At 42.6% G+C, this 16,089-nt stretch overlaps 2 protein-coding genes across 2 annotated transcripts in view; both read right to left on the reverse strand.

Moving 5' to 3' along the window:
• Positions 1-906: 906 nt before the first annotated feature.
• On the reverse strand, positions 907-5,642 carry TCFL5 (transcription factor like 5). The gene is made up of 6 exons (XM_021553578.3): positions 4,777-5,642; positions 3,890-4,076; positions 3,185-3,344; positions 2,237-2,477; positions 1,686-1,827; positions 907-1,020 (listed from the first exon to the last, which is right to left on the reverse strand). Exons 1-6 carry the CDS (start codon positions 5,508-5,510, stop codon positions 907-909), a joined length of 1,578 nt encoding a protein of 525 aa, XP_021409253.2. The 5' UTR covers positions 5,511-5,642.
• Positions 5,643-8,323: 2,681 nt separating this feature from the next.
• Positions 8,324-16,089, reverse strand: part of DIDO1 (death inducer-obliterator 1) — a 48,271-nt gene continuing 40,505 nt past the window's right edge. Inside the window, exon 17 of the mRNA XM_021553577.2 lies at positions 8,324-13,381. Within this exon, the coding sequence (XP_021409252.2) occupies positions 10,038-13,381 (3,344 nt within the window). The 3' untranslated portion in view covers positions 8,324-10,037. The remainder of the gene's footprint in view (positions 13,382-16,089) is intronic.

Genomic DNA, 16,089 nt, shown 5'->3' on the forward strand with positions numbered 1-16,089 from the left:
GATTGTTTGGACATAAATTGCTCCAAAATTGTTCTTATCCGTGATTTAAACCAGTATTAATTTTGGTAGAACTTTTTATACTTCAAAACTTGCTAGCATCATCTATTAAAAAAAAAATTATAAAACCCTTTCAGGTCACACACAGTTCTATTTCTGTCCTATATGCCAAAGCCTATGAAAGAAGCATCATATTTCTCTTTAAATATAAAAATAGTTTGTGCATTTAAATATCTACTGTTTAAAATGTATCACTTTTGGTCTAAAGCAACAACACAAGAACCTGTTGGACAGTTGTGTGGCACACACTAGAAATAGGACCGAATTTAAAAATGCCAACAGCATTGCACTACTCTTTGGAGCTAATTATGTTAAATATGTATGCAAATGCAAAATTCATAATACACACAGTTAAGAAACTATGCACTTGTCCAAATAACCAATACAATATTTACATTTTAAATGGAAAAATGGGCATTATGATATAGTAGCTTCAGTTTCTTTCTACACTGGCAGAAGGAGTTTGCATCTAGCCATTAAAATAAGAGGAAGATGAACGTTCTACAAGTCTTCCACTCTGTAGTGCATCATCTTCAAAAAAGAAAATAAAAGCAAAGAATTAAATAAGACCTCAAAGCAGGACAAGCAAATTTTGTCTACCTAAAGGGTTAAAATACTTAGACATGACATTTTCTTGTAGCTTCTGGTCCCAAAGCCCCTTGAACAGGGCACTGATTCCCATTGCTGGTAGCTAACTTCCATTTTCATTTGCAATAGAGAACGTTTCCTTTAAATTTCTATTTATATATATTTACAAGTTACACTTTCAAATTCCTATTCAGCATGTAAATGGAAAGAATAAAACACAGTTTGGACTATTGCCCCACAATTCAGGGTGGGCAGGTCAGGCTATTTGGTCTCCATAGCTGTGCGGTTTTCCTGCGCTGGACACATTACACATGAGTCTGGTCTTCCAATTTTTAGTCTCCTGCCTGTTTTACCACAGAACACAGTCTCAAATTCCTGAAAAAAAAATCAAAATACAAAAGATAAATGTGGTATTTAATGTAGATACTTACTTGAGATGGATGCTTTTGTTTCATTAGGGCCTTCAACAGGAAGGAAGAGGGGTCATATCCATATCTAGACCAGCAGGTTTTCCAATACACACCCTCCCAAAATTCTTGGCAGAGCCAGAGCTACTCTGGAGCTGCCACTGCTGCTGAGGAGAATGGGAGCTGCTTCTAAGGCATGTAACCCTTTAACTCTTAGTGCTCACCCACTCAATACAGTGTGGGCATGTAGCTGTGATCCCCCTCCCTGGACTACCTAGAAGCCTGTGAAAGAGGTAGAAAATAGAGAAAATGAAGGAGAAGAGGAATGATTGAAGATGACCTTAATTTCATATTGTTGTCCAAATAGAATCATGCTCAGGAATTGTGTAAATAAAAAAATTAATTTTAAAATCCAGTCTGAAAACAGTGACTGAGGACAGTCTGTAATTTCTCACTAGTGAACTCAAACAGCTGACAGAAATAAAAAATAAAAATTTAAAGGAATCTTCAAGGATATGGTGGGTCCTTCACAAACAGCATCAAGCAGAAGGTTTGCATCTCAGTTATAGGCTATGACAGCTTTAAAATATTTCCCCTTTTTATCAAGACCAAACATGAAAAGAGATTTCAAACCTGCTTCAGGGAGTCGCCGTGCCTTTCCTGAATGTACTTGAGGAATGCAGTTGTCCACTGCAGAGTTGTTGCCTTGTCAGTGTCAATGGTGCAGAAGGGAACGAGGAGATTGAGCTCATCACAACAAACCCGGATCCTGCGCCTGCAGGCAAATACCCAAGGTTATCAACCAGGGGCCAGAGGGAAGGGAAAAATACAGAAAACAGGAAGACAACTCACATGTGCAACCAGCCATGGACTTTGGGCACTGCTTTGTGTTTGCTACAAGCTTTGTGTATTAGTTTTGTTACACACAAGTCACCTTATCTTTATAGAATGGGTGAAATTTTTTGAAATGTTGTTTGTTTAGAGTGAAAACACAAAGACAATCACAATGAAACAGATATTATATTTTCCTTCTAACAAACACCAAACCCTTACCTCCTGCACTGCTTTTTCTTGGAGCTAACACAAATTCTGTCAAGTTTACATTTACTCTGGATAATCGAGTACTGCAGTACCAGTATTTCAGCCTTCAAGAGGTGTTTCATGGCCCCTGCTCCCAGAATTACCTCCTGTCTCTCTCCAGGCGGTTGTGCCTTTCCCTTCTCTGGGCGCTTCCATCCTGGGAACCACTTTGTACCTGCACACTGGAGCTGGGCTGTGCTGACTGCCAAGGGCTCTGGGCAGCTGCAGTGCTCTGGTTGTTGTCCCGGGTGTTCCGAATCTCACCAAGAGGTTTGCGATCCATGTTTGAATCCAACAGATTTATTCGGCTGCAACTTCTGTTTATGGCTTGCTTGCATAAGGTGTCTTGTTGGAAAAATAAAAATAATTACCTATTTATTACTCTCCCACTAACCTGAAAATAGTGATCATGGAAAGTTCTTTTGGTGCTTTATTTATGTGGAGTAATCTTTGAAGCTTTACTGCCAGCCTACATTGATTCTAACAGCAAGACATGTCCTGCAGAAGACCTGAGGCACTTTTGCTATTCCTAAAATCCAAACAGCTTCTATTTTCTCAGAGAGCCCACTGAGATTGTGCCTGCCCTCCCTTGGTGAGCACTTGAGGCAGCCCTTAAAATGTTCTTCAGTTTGATACTGACTGGGTCTGCTGGATCAGCTTTGGGATCAATGTACCTCTCTGCCATGGGGTCTGGTGGTATTTGGTCAAAGGTTGGACTCGATCTTGGAGGTCTTTTCCAACCTTTATGATATTAAAGAAACAAGCTGCTGACCCAAGGCCCAGATTTTCAAAGGTACTTTTTAACCTCAAGTCTCCTCATTTCAAGCCAGAGGTGCTAAACAATTTTGAAAGTACAGCTAAACTTATAGGTGTTGAACCTCCTTGGAGAAATCCAGCCCCATGTTGCCTATAGAACTTATTTGCCATAAGAACCCCACCTCCCACTTTCACTAAAATCATATTAATTCAACAAAAGACACACATTCAGGAAAAAAAAAAATCAGATTTGAAGACTAAGAGAAAACTAAGTGAAAATAAGATAAATGGTTTACCTCCAACTTTAATCCAAACTTCCTCAGGCAAAGCTTTATTTATAGTGCCTACTGTCTGTTTTGTGGATTCAGCTTCCTGATAGATAAAAGGGAATGTTTTGGGTATCCCAAGGTCTTGATGTTTGGCAGCTTCCAAAATAGTGCAAGATGTTCCACAGGTCTGTGAAAAAAAAATAAAAAAGGAAATACAGGACTATATACATTAGAACAAAATAGACTACTTTGATATCTTTCTGCTAGCTTCTTATATTACTTCTTCAGGCAGGATAAATCCCAAATACACACAACCATAGGGTTTTGACAGTGATGAATTTTGGGGACACCTCTGACATTTCTCAGTGCCATGCTAACACTTTTGCTTCAGAGGTTACTGCAAGTTGTGGTGGGGGAAATGCCTCTATCATCAAAATTAATTAGAAAGAAAGGAACTACAAAAAATTGTCTCTTGTCTTGCACAGATGAAACAGATTATAAACTGATAAACTCTAGGAAAAAAGAAATCTGATGGCCTACTGCTCTTTACTGGGACACACGTAATTACAAATGCCACAAAAGTGACTCGATTGTCTTAAAGATTAACACATAAATTGCATTACTGATCATTCTGATCATCCCTATTCAGCCATACTCTACCACAAACCTTCAGAATTCTACTACACCCAGGAAGTTAATACTATCAGCATTGGAACTGGGCAGAGGAGTTACCTGTGCTTGGGAAGGATTAGCACTTCCAGCAGCAGAACATGCATTCATGGTAAAGAACGGGTAAGTAAATGGTAAGGAATGTGTGGCAGGTGCAGCCTTATTTTTCCCTAGTGCAGCACACCTGTTCCCTTGCTGGTGAAGAGGAACACCCACCACTTCTGAGGGCCGGCGTATCAATGTCACTAAACTTCAGACAAAAACAAACAAACACAGAAAACATACCAGGCTGACTGCTTGGAAATGAGTGCAGAAATAAAGTACAGCTACAAATAATCTAGAAACTATCACCAAGAAACCACTTTCATTTACTGTAAACAGAAATCACTGTTATTGCTGTATTGCCCACTTCAGGGGCCAAATAAAAGAAAAGAAAAACCAGCCAAGGAGGTATTTTATTCTGTGCAATAACAAGGTGCTTCACACCTCAATAAAACATTTTTGTCAGCACATTAAGATAGGTACAGGGTTAGGTTGTAAAACAATATTTTTGCTCCAGTTTTCCCCATAGTCAGGCCTCCACATTATAACCCGAATCTATCATTATTATTATTATTTTTATTATTATCAAAAATCTACTTTGCTTTTAGCAAGCTGCATATTAAAACTAGGTAATGTTCTGTCAACTTTATTTACATGTTTATCAAGAATAAAGTTGTAAAGTAATTAATTTTGGAACCCCATGCTGTACCATTTATGCAATAAACAGAAGGGCCTAAGCTGAGCTCAGCAGAGTCGCAGCCATGTTTGATGGCACAGTTTAACAAAGCCCAGCCCATCTTTCTCATATATTAAAAACAAGCACTATTCACAGGTTTCACTTAGCAAATCACTTTTGAACTACATGATACATACTTTAACAACATAAACCAAAAGTAATTGCAACACACTTGTTAAGAGTTACTCCAGATTCTTGGGGTTCTTGACATCTGGGGTTTTCTGTCGGGCTGCTGTTGAATCTGTCTTCCAACCGAGCTCTGACTGCAGGTTTAGATCTAACCTCTGGTGCCAGTGCCAAATTTTCAACAAATACGTTTTCCTTATTTTCCCCCAAGAAACTATCACCCTGTTTAGCTTTTGCTACACTGCATCCCGAGACTTCTACAGAGCTACTGCTGTTGGGCGCTTTCTCTCTCTGGTTCGCGGGGAGGTTGGACTCGCTAAGTAACATCATCCTGAGCTCCTGCAAGTCAGCATAGCCCAGGTGCGGGTTAGAACTCAGCCAGTAGCTGTCACAAGGCAACCCTGACTGACAGGTCACTGGGCAGACCGACTGGTTCCCAGAGCTGTTGGATGAGCCCCCGTCCTGACTGGTGCTGGGGGAGGGCTGCTGCAGAGGGGGGTCTGCAGAGGGGCCAGGCGAGGAGAAAGTGCTGAGCCTGGCTTCCACTTCACCTTCGCTACTCTGCGCCTCCGTGTGCGAGCAAAGTATGTGCTGCAGCTGGGTGTACTCAATGTCCATCATCTCCACCAGGCTGGCCTCGGGGGTGGCGAAGCCAAGGTTTTGCTCACCAAAGGAACTGTCACTTGAGCCTGCAGGTCCGACAGCAACGGGAGCGGGGTCAGGAGCACTAGCTGGGCTCTGAGGAATGGTCTGAGGCTCCTCGGGGGCTGATCCTGACATGGCTACAGCAAACCTAATCAGTTACCAATGTCCCTTTCAACAGAAAACCATAAAACCTTCAACAATTGTCAGTACTATCAATTTAAAAAAAAAAAACAAAAAAAAGAAAAAAAACAAACCCAAAGGCAGAAAAAAATTGCACTTAACACTGATTGGCGAGGTAACAGAGTGGGGAGCAAGCTGCTGCTGGCGGGGTACCTGACACCCTGACCACGTCTCCCCACCCCGGCTGAGCCCCTCCCTCCCCCTCCAGCACAGCTGCTCACGACAAACGGCCTTCACCTGTCCCCGGCCCGGCCTCGGCGGGGAGGCTGCGGGCACTCTGCGGCCTGGCACCCCCTGAGACAGCGCCCGGACGGCGGCGGGGCCGGGCGGGGCCGGGCGGGGCCGGGCGGGGCCGGGCGGGCCGGGCGGGCCGGGCGGGCCGGGCGGGGCCGGGCGGGAGGGGCGGGAGGGGACGCGCGGCCCCTCAGCCCGGCCGAGCGCTGCCCGAGCGCGCCGCGCGCCGCCGCCAACGGCCGCGCGTAACCGCCGCCCGCGCGCCCCGCCCGGCCCGGCCCCTCAGGGCTGCGAGTGACCCAGAGCGGAGCCCCGGCCGGGCAAAGGCGGCGGTGGTGTGAGAACGTAAAGGAGGAGAAAGTGTGGCTGCGGTGTGTGTTTGCAGGCGTACTTCAGGTTCTGGACACACGGTTTATGGTTTGAGCTGATTTGAGGTTCTCGGCTGGGTAGCCGCTGTTACGCCAGATTTTGATTAATTAAACCGATTGGCTGGTGAGCCTACGGCTGAACTCTGCTCCTCGGCTTTGTCGCTAACGGAAAGCTCACGGAGAGCAACGGGCGGGCTCGGCTGCGCTGAGGGAACAGCCCAGCTGCGCCAACCGCAAAACAGCGACACGGGGCACGCAAACCGCGGCCCCTGGTGCCAGGGGGAACAGGCAATAAAACCGGCTGGGTTAGCGGGATGAACAGCTGGGTTAGCGGGATGAACAGCTGGGTTAGCGGGATGAACAGCTGGGTTAACGGGATAAACAGCTGGGTTAGCGGGATGAACCGGCTGGGTTAGCGGGATGAACAGCTGGGTTAACGGGATGAACAGCTGGGTTAACGGGATAAACAGCTGGGTTAGCGGGATAAACAGCTGGGTTAACGGGATAAACAGCTGGGTTAGCGGGATGAACAGCTGGGTTAACGGGATAAACAGATGGGTTAGCGGGATGAACAGCTGGGTTAGCGGGATGAACAGCTGGGTTAACGGGATGAACAGCTGGGTTAACGGGATAAACAGCTGGGTTAACGGGATGAACAGCTGGGTTAACGGGATAAACAGCTGGGTTAGCGGGATGAACAGCTGGGTTAACGGGATAAACAGATGGGTTAGCGGGATGAACAGCTGGGTTAGCGGGATGAACAGCTGGGTTAACGGGATGAACAGCTGGGTTAACGGGATAAACAGCTGGGTTAACGGGATGAACAGCTGGGTTAACGGGATAAACAGCTGGGTTAGCGGGATGAACAGCTGGGTTAACGGGATAAACAGCTGGGTTAGCAGGATGAACAGCTGGGTTAACGGGATAAACCGGCTGGGTTAACGGGATAAACCGGTTGGGTTAACGGGATGAACAGCTGGGTTAACGGGATAAACAGCTGGGTTAACGGGATGAACAGCTGGGTTAACGGGAATCGCTTGTCATTCCTTCCCCACGACCCCCGCCCAGGCAGCGAGGGGTCCCGGCCCATCCCGCCCCGAGGCACGGACGGGGAAGCCGAGAGGAACAAATGTCCCAAGTGTGCGCCGACAGTTCCATGAAATGCAGCCGCAGTCCGACGGCCTCACTCGTGACTTCCCTCTAGACACAAACCCAGCAGCTTCAAAAGAGGTTTTGTGCGCACTGAACTCAATACACACTTTGCTACTTCTCTAATCTTCTTCCACACTGCCCTTTACAATGCTGACAGTTGGAATAGTACAGCCTTTTATAGAAATAATAATATTTCTGCTTATATTGTTCTAGATTTTGCAGGGGTTTTTACAAAAAAAAATTATCAAAATACTTTTAGTATAAACACAGACAAGAGCTCAAAATAGCAAGTTCTTTCATGCTGATCAAAAGTTTGGACAAAGCCAGAGAATTGTTTTTCTTGCAATGCAAGACAATCATTCAGTACCAATTTTATTCTCTGTAAATTGAGTTAACTTGTAATGTTGATTTCAGCCTGGCTTTTACTGCCTGCGGCCGTGGAGGATACAGGAACCCTGCAAAAATCCAACTCCAGATGATTGTTAACTACATAAAGCTGTGGTTTAACAAAGTCACTGGAGCCTATGCTGTTGCTTTTTTTGTCACTTGATCTCTGGGAAGATGGATTTACTGATCCTAAAGCACAAACAGGTCCCCCAAACTACTAAAGGAGAATTTCCTAAAAGCCACACACCCATTTCATAAAAAATGTAAAACCAAGAAAATCATAAATGGTGTGACCTGAATTAATACTTTTTCTTTTCTTCAGAATTTTTGATGTAAAATTTTTTTAATTTCAAGCATTCTGATGCAAATTAAAAAAAAAAAAAAAACACCAACAACAACAAAAAAAACACCCTTAAAAATAAATTAGGAGATGGCTCAGAACTGAGAAAAGAATTATTAGCACAGATTTTTGCTATTTTTAGAGGGCCTGCAATCACACACTGGTTGGCTGTGACATCCTGCAAAATGTCTGTCATTAAACTATGAGGAAACAAAACCTGTGTGCCATCAGTCTCTTGTGGTTTGTTGAGAAATAGCAAAATGTAGAAAATAATATACACATACACATTTAGGAAATGGACAACAGCTCTCTGTAGGTGTTTATTCTACTTACAGTAACAAAAACCTGTGAAGTCCCATATTTTAATGTACAATTATATATTTTGCCATATAAAATACAATTTACAGAAATTTCTATCAAGTAAACCTAAACAAACACAGATTTTGCATACTTCGATGTATGTCTTTAAATTAGAAACATGTCATTAAGGAAAAAAATCTTACACCGTAGTTGATGTTTGCATTTTATATGATTTCTTTGCACATTACCGTTTTCCCTTAGGTTCAGGACACAGATGATCATTTCATCCAGCAAATCCTGGATGTACAAGGACCTCAAGGATGCACCAATGTGACTGTGGTGACACACACTCTACCTGTAATATAGTCCTCAAGATGCAAAATGTTTACAGGAATCTTAATTTTACATTTCCAAATCTATCTTAGCAAAATACCACAATATTTACCCAGCGGTCAATTTACACATTCAAATAAACTAGTGGGGGTTTATTTCACACTTTAGAATTGCATGCTTGAGGACTACATGGGAAGTAGCAATGTGATGTATTTCACCATGAAAAATGTCCCTCTTCAATTACAACATGATGTACCACCATAATTTAAACTTCAATGCAGCTGTGTCTTTTTCAGTGGAGAGTTTTATATACACTGCCAGCCTAAGTAGGGCCTAACAAAAGAACAGTATCATTTAATTTTCAAGAGCCCTTTTAGAATGAAAGAGCACTTCTATAATAAAAGTTCAATCACACTGGGACATTTCTTAAATCTGTGGGAAAATTCTACAAAATCTAAACAAACCCAAAAAATGCTCCACTAAACCAGTTCAACGGAAGTAACAGATTTAGTGGCCTATTTAACCAAATGCTCTTCCCTTCCTTTGGTTTACCACTTTTCAAAATAAATGTCTGATGCTTCTGTAAGTTTTGCTGGTTATAAAGGTGCTACTCTTGCATTTTCTTTAATGACAGGCTTGTAAATATGGGATATTTAAAACCCCATGAAAAAGAACTAATTATGACTTGTTTCTTTGCTGTACATTTAACAGATGGATTCCAGACCCAAAATACATGTATATAAAAGGAAGATAGTGCACTTTAAGCTTATAACATTCCATTTTCAAACCCTTCATCAGTCACAAGAAATTATTAACACTGTTCTTTTGCAGCCTTTTCCTAAACAATGACCCTTCCATTGTAAAAGAAACATGACACCAACATTTTTAGTGTGTGCTGTAGGAACAATTTTGACACCAAAATATCACGTAAAGGTATGGCTCCTCAGGTCTGGATTAAATTCTCCTATAAAATTACAATTCAAGTTACTGGAAAACATAACTTTATAATCTTAAAAAGCAATATGCTCTTCTTAGATTTTTTCCATTTCTGTACTGTAAATGGAAACTTTAAGATAAAGATGCAAGTAGAAAAAACAAAATTTCAGTACAGGTAACATCATGAATTTTTATAAGAAAAACTTTATGCACAAAATGCAGCAAGTGAAAGTCCAGTATGTTCTTGCTTTTCATCTATCTGATTATTTTCATTCACAGTTGTTCAAAAATTGCTTATTTGTCAGTACATCGGGTAAGGCTAGTTTTACAACAGAATTTTTTAAAAGGTGAGAAAATGTACAGTATTTACAGATGTGCAGTCCTTGCTGTGTTGCCGAAGTGTATTATTTGTGGGAAGTATCAGTCACAGTTCTATGACTGATTGCTGGAAGATGAAGCTTCAGTTTCCACTGGTTTCTGAGTTTCCTTCAGTGTTTCTGGCTTTGTCTCTTTACCAGTTTCCTTACTCTTACTCCTATCTTTGCGATCTTTCCCTCTGTCCCTGTCGCGATCTCGATCTCTGTCTCGATCCCTGTCCTTTTCCCGGCTTCGATCCCGGTCCCTGTCTTTCTCTCTGTCGCGATCCCTGTCTCTGCTTCTCGATCGCTCTCTATCACGTCTTCTGTAAGAGTCCCTCTCTCTGTTTCTTGTCCTGTCTCGGTCTCTGCTTCTCTCCCAGTCCTTACCTCGCTCTGAATCCTTGTCTCTATCTTTGTTTTGGCTCCTATCTCTGTTTTTATCCCATTCCTTCTCTCTGTGTCTCTCCCAGTCCCTGTCTCTGTTCCAGTTTCTGCCACGGTCTCTTTCCCAAGGTCTGCCGTGTTCTCGATCTCTTCGTCTTTCCTCAAAGCCTCTACCTTGGCGATTATCTGCTTGTTGAAGCTCTTGCTGATCCAAACCCTTATCTTTATTTCCTCCCTCATATCTCTGCCTCCCTTCAAATGTCTGGCCTCTATAGTCAGGGTTTTTGCCTTCTCGGAAGTCAGATGTGGGCCACTGTCCTTCCGACTCAGGTCCTTGTCCAGACATTGATGCAGATGGTCCACCTTCTTCCCACATGTCTTTTCTGTGAGTTGGTGGATGGCTTGGAAGGTCCAGGAGTGGTCTTGGGGGTGGTTTCATACCTTGTGGTGACTGACCCTGGTAATGAAATCTAGAAGGAGGCTCATCTTCATCCGGAAACATTGGAGGTGTGCCTCCTCTTGGTCCTCCAAACTGATGTGGTCCTGGGCCTCTCTGGTTGGAAAATCTGGGTGGTGGGCTCCCTCTTCGTTCTTCATATGGCTGTGGTAAAAGTCCCCTTGGACCAGGCATATGATTTGGAGCTGGACCTCTCTGCCCTTCAAATTGATTTGCGTGAGGTCCTCTTGGTCCCCCAAAATGACCTGGGGCTGGACCTCTTGGCCCTCCAAACTGAGGGCCTCCTCTCTGTCCCTTAAACTGACCTGGTGGGGGTCGTCTTTGACCTCCAAAAGGAAAAGGTCCTCTGTTTCCCATAAACTGGGGGGAATCTGGTCCTTCAAACTGTCCTGGAGGCCCCATCATTTCATCATATTGGGAATCTGAGAATTCCATTTGTTCCATGTGAGGTTCCCTATGATCTTCAAAATGAGATGGTGACATTCCTCTTGGACCACCATGATAAGGAGCAGGGCCCCTATTATCACCAAAAAGAGGTGGTCCATGCTGTGCAGAAAATAAGGAAGGAATGGGACCTTTCTGACCTCCAAATCTTCCAGACTGAGGTCCTCTTTGCCCATCATTGTTTGGAAAACCATGCTCTTCAGAGAACTGTGGTGCTGGCCCTCTAAAATTAGGTCCATGAGGTCCTCCAGGTGCATTGAGCATCATTGGAGGTCCCCCTTTCTGCCCAGACATAGAAAACGCTCGGTTTTCTTCAAAGTGCTGTGAGGGAGGTCCACCCTCACTCTGAGCTGGTGCAGATTCAGTTTGTTCTACAAACTGATGAGACTGAGGATTTCTTTGTTCATCATACTGCACTGACGAAAGACCCATCTCTGGTTCAAAGTGTCCAGCTGCCTTTTCCTGCTGAGGAAACATCGTATTTGAAAAGGAATCCCTTCCCATTGCTTCCTTTGACTCATTTGACCATGACACTTGATGCATATCTTGCAAAGATGGGCTGTCATTTGATGTGGAGAAATTAGGCTGAAAAGATGTACTTGGTGGGGTTGGAAGCAGCACTTTACGTACAGGTTTGGAAGCAGAAGGATCTCCAGAAGCTGTTTGATTCAAGTTTTCCAAAGTAACTTGAATGGTGTGTTCAAATTTGCTATTAGATGTCTCTTTCTGGGCCACCGTAGATGTCTGTTCACTTGAAACCCAATTATCTGCAGTAAAACCAGGCTGAGTAGTGGAAATTAAAGCATTATCTTCCTTACCAAGTGAAGTCTGCAAAGCATTTGGAAAACTTGGTGGAGCAACTTCTCTTGTGGACATCTCATTCTGTACTGCCTGTGGCTTCATTCGAGAGTCAGCGCTGTCATTCTCTGTCACCATCCTTCGAGCCTGTCGAGGATCTCTGTTCTGCCTTGGGTCACAGCTCTGGTTTAAAACCTGTGCTTGCTGATTTAAAGATGAAGGTAAATCTACTTTTTGTGTAGCTTGTTGGTCCTGATGGAATAATTCAGGCTTCATTAGGGAAGCTTTTGCTGGTGGAGGTGACATTAAAGCATCAGACACTGAAAAGTGAGCCATTGAAACACCAACAGCTGCTCTTTGTTGTCTGAGGGCTTCTTCTTGTTCCTCTAGCTGCCTTTTCTGTTCTTCTATTTGCTTGTTTAATTCTTCTAACATTTTTTGCTGTTCTACCAAGGAGGAGGATGCAGATAAATCGGACACAAATGAAGCAGATGCTTCTGAAGAATTGCTTTTACTATCTGTATACATTTTGTTGGGTAAATCATCAACAGTAACTTTTGCTTCTTCCAAGATAGTTTCATCCTCTGGATCATAGGCCTCATCCTCTAGTTCTGCTGTAGTAGATGGCTTTTCCACACTGTAGCGTTTGTCACTTTCACCAGTCTGCATTTCAAAGGCTTTCTCTGGACCATATTCTTCCTCAGGATCATAAGGTCTGTCATCCTCCTCCTCCTCTATGGCTTTGTCCTTGGACATCTGCCCAAACTGCTGCACAATGGGATCTAACAGAGGAACCGCTGACATCCCACTATCTGCCGCAGCTTGACTTTCCTGACTGGAAGACTGAACAGTTCCAGAATCCTTGGCAAGGGGCTCAAAAGTTTTCTTTTTCCCAAAGAGGGTCTGCAGGATGTGCTCGAGAGGCGTGGCGGTTTTTGAGGATGAGGAGTGCGTGGCAGTGCTGCTTGCAGGAGCAGCTGTTGAAACCGGTGGGGTCACAGTAGCCGTGGGGCCACTTTTAATGGACGACAGTATTTTTAATACTGAAGGTGTCACTGCCGAGGTGTCTGGAATGGGAAGCGGGGGTGGAGGTGGAGGAGGAGATCCAGGTGGTGTTGTACTCATGGTGGAGTCTCCTGAATAAAGTGTGTATTTTGGAGTTTTCTTCTCTTGTGAAGCTGGAGGCCCTTTAGAGAACAGGGATGGTTCGGCTTCCTCATGTGTTTGAATTCTGCTTCGCTTCTCCTCTATTTTTTCTGTCTCAGTGGCAGGACGTTTCCCTTTCTGACAGATAACCAACCCAAGGATCAAATTTGGCCGAGATGATTCAAGACCTGAAAGAGAACACAAAGATTGTATATGTAAAAATCTGGTTTTTAATGATGCTTTCAATAGAAGCCTATTATTTTACTAAGTGGCAGGTACAAAAGTCATAAAGGTAACAGTTTTCTAAGTTCCATCAGACCTATTAGCAATTTTAATCAGTCCACAAGCATATGCATTTGTATTTCTTACTTTTTGTATGTATTTATACATAAATTGAAAAGTTTAAATTCCTTCCTCAAGATTTTTAATAAAGGACTGCAGCACCAGGCATCATTGTTAAAGTGTTTCTGCAGAAGTTCAACCCCAAGCAAGCTGTTATTTTTGTATCTTTACATTGTTCCTACTGTTCAACTACCCCCACCTCTCCTCCTGAAAAAGCAAATATTTACATTTAGTTTGCAAACATACAGAGACACTGAAAAGTGAGAAAAAACTTGGACTAAACATTGTTATGTGTCATATAATCTGTACTAAAAGTCCACATTGACACCAATCTGTAAATATTTTGCCTGTCTTCAAGCTAAACAAACACCAATAAATGGCAAAAAAGATCACATCAAACAGCGTTTGGAAACAGCGTAAAGATGGTAATTACTCCCAGTTTGTTGTGGTTTTTTCCAGCCAGATATTATTTAAAGAGGCAAGAGAAGCAGGGAAACTATGGATGTCCCAGACAAGCCCAGGAGAGGTGTTTGGTTGGGCCAGTGCCTGGTATGGGGGCGAGAAGGCCTTGGGAGCTGCCAGGGATGGGGGGGGTGTCAGGCCTTGATAGGTCAGTAAAAAACACCATGAACAGAACTACTGCTTCTTGAAGAGCTTCAGACTTGAAGGAGAAGTATGTCCAGAAATGATAAGAAAGTTTCAGATAAAGAGGAAAAATGCAAAGGTCTGTAGGCCTGTGTGCTGTATTTTTTCCTCTTACATGCACAGTCCCACTGGCAGATAAACATGCCTAGAATGAAGGGCAGGGATTAAATCCTTTAACATACAGTGATGGCAAATGTAGAAATCTTTTAACTTCTGGACCAAATGGTCTTTAAAAGACTCTCATTTAAGGACCACTGCCCTCCATGTATGTGCCACTAGTTACGATTTCTATTTAGCAGGGAAGCAGCAATACAGAAACATAAAATAGCCTATGAAATAAAAGATAATACTCATTGTGGATAAATGGTAATGTGAGAGGTCTGACTTATGTTGACCCTTCTATTCAAGAGCCCATAAGTAGGAAGTTTTTATATATAAGTTTTTCTCCTTGTTACACCAACTTCTCACTGAGCAACAATTTTAAATATCTAATTATTAGCACGAAAAACCTTTTCATACCAACACGACCTCCAAACCCCCCAGTAGCAGATACATTCCATTAGCAAACCTCATCACACATACATTAATCTGGTGAAACAACTCAGAAGTTTTACTGGGACTCCTAAATTTACCATCTAGAGAGGAAAACACATCAGCTGTTTTCCTAAATTTATGTTAATGAATAACAACTCCCCAGCTGGTGGGTGTTGACCAGTGCAGAGCATCTCACAATCAGGAGTTCACCCAGAAACTGCCAGTAGGCATTTGTTGTTCTGCTGTTGTTAAATGTTTTGATTACCAAATTTCATGCAGATACTTGTGATTTATGCGATTAGTCACAATGAATTTCAAACACTGAATAACTGAAATAAACAGGTGTCAAATATCCATCAGGCAGGATATCTAATAAACAGTAATTACTGAGATATCAGGTTTGAATTCCTGTAAGAAACAGAAATCAAATCACTAATTAAAACAGGGTAACATTTTAATACACTTTCAAGGCAAAAAATTCCAGCAGCAAGTTAAGAGCATTAGTTATAAATTATCATGTTTAGAATTTAGTCATCATAGAATAAATCCATTAAAATGTTTCATTTTGATACTGGAATTTTACACAAATATTAGACATTTTGCCCAAGCTGACTTCTACACTCACTCAGTTCTGAGAGATTAAATACTGCATGATTCCTTCAATGAAGACACATGGTCAGAGCAGCTTTCAAAGGCCACAGCCCCATTCTATCTCAATATCCATAAATAAGTTAAGTGCCTAATTTTAGGAACAACAGAATGTTGACTGCAGTCTGCCACTACTGCTAAATGACTGCCTTTCACAAACATAGGTTTTAAAAGTGCTGCAAGCTGTGCTGGCAGAGTTAGTAGTTTTCAGTGCTAAATTATTTATAACAGTTATTATTCTATTATGCATTTGAAATCCCCAGTCTGGTTTTATTGAGTTACTTCCTGTAACTAAAGCAAATAAAATAGGATCTACTAAATACTAATATTGAATTAATACTATTTTCCTTGGCTTTAAATATATTTCTTCATTAGATCAAGTTTACCATATTTATAAGCTGTATACTGGCCCCATCTTTCCCCATTAGCAGCAGCTGGTAAAAGCTGACCTGCACTGCTCAAAACACAGCTTCTGCCCATCCCTGAGAGACCCAAGGGAGGGACTAAGCACACCTGTGGTGAATTTTAAACTGCAGAGACCAACACAAGACTCTATCTGTATCTTATCAATGCCATTTCAATATTTGTCCCAATTAATCATGAGAGCAACTGACAATTGTCATCAGATTTGTGCCCCCTTAATTCAGAGCTACAGCTGGCTCCCAGCACTGTGACACTGCTCCACGTTCAGGCTCCTTTGCTGAGTGGAACTGACTGGCACAGAAAC

The sequence above is a fragment of the Lonchura striata genome, chromosome 17 (genome assembly GCF_046129695.1).
Source record: "Lonchura striata isolate bLonStr1 chromosome 17, bLonStr1.mat, whole genome shotgun sequence".
NCBI lineage: Eukaryota > Metazoa > Chordata > Aves > Passeriformes > Estrildidae > Lonchura > Lonchura striata.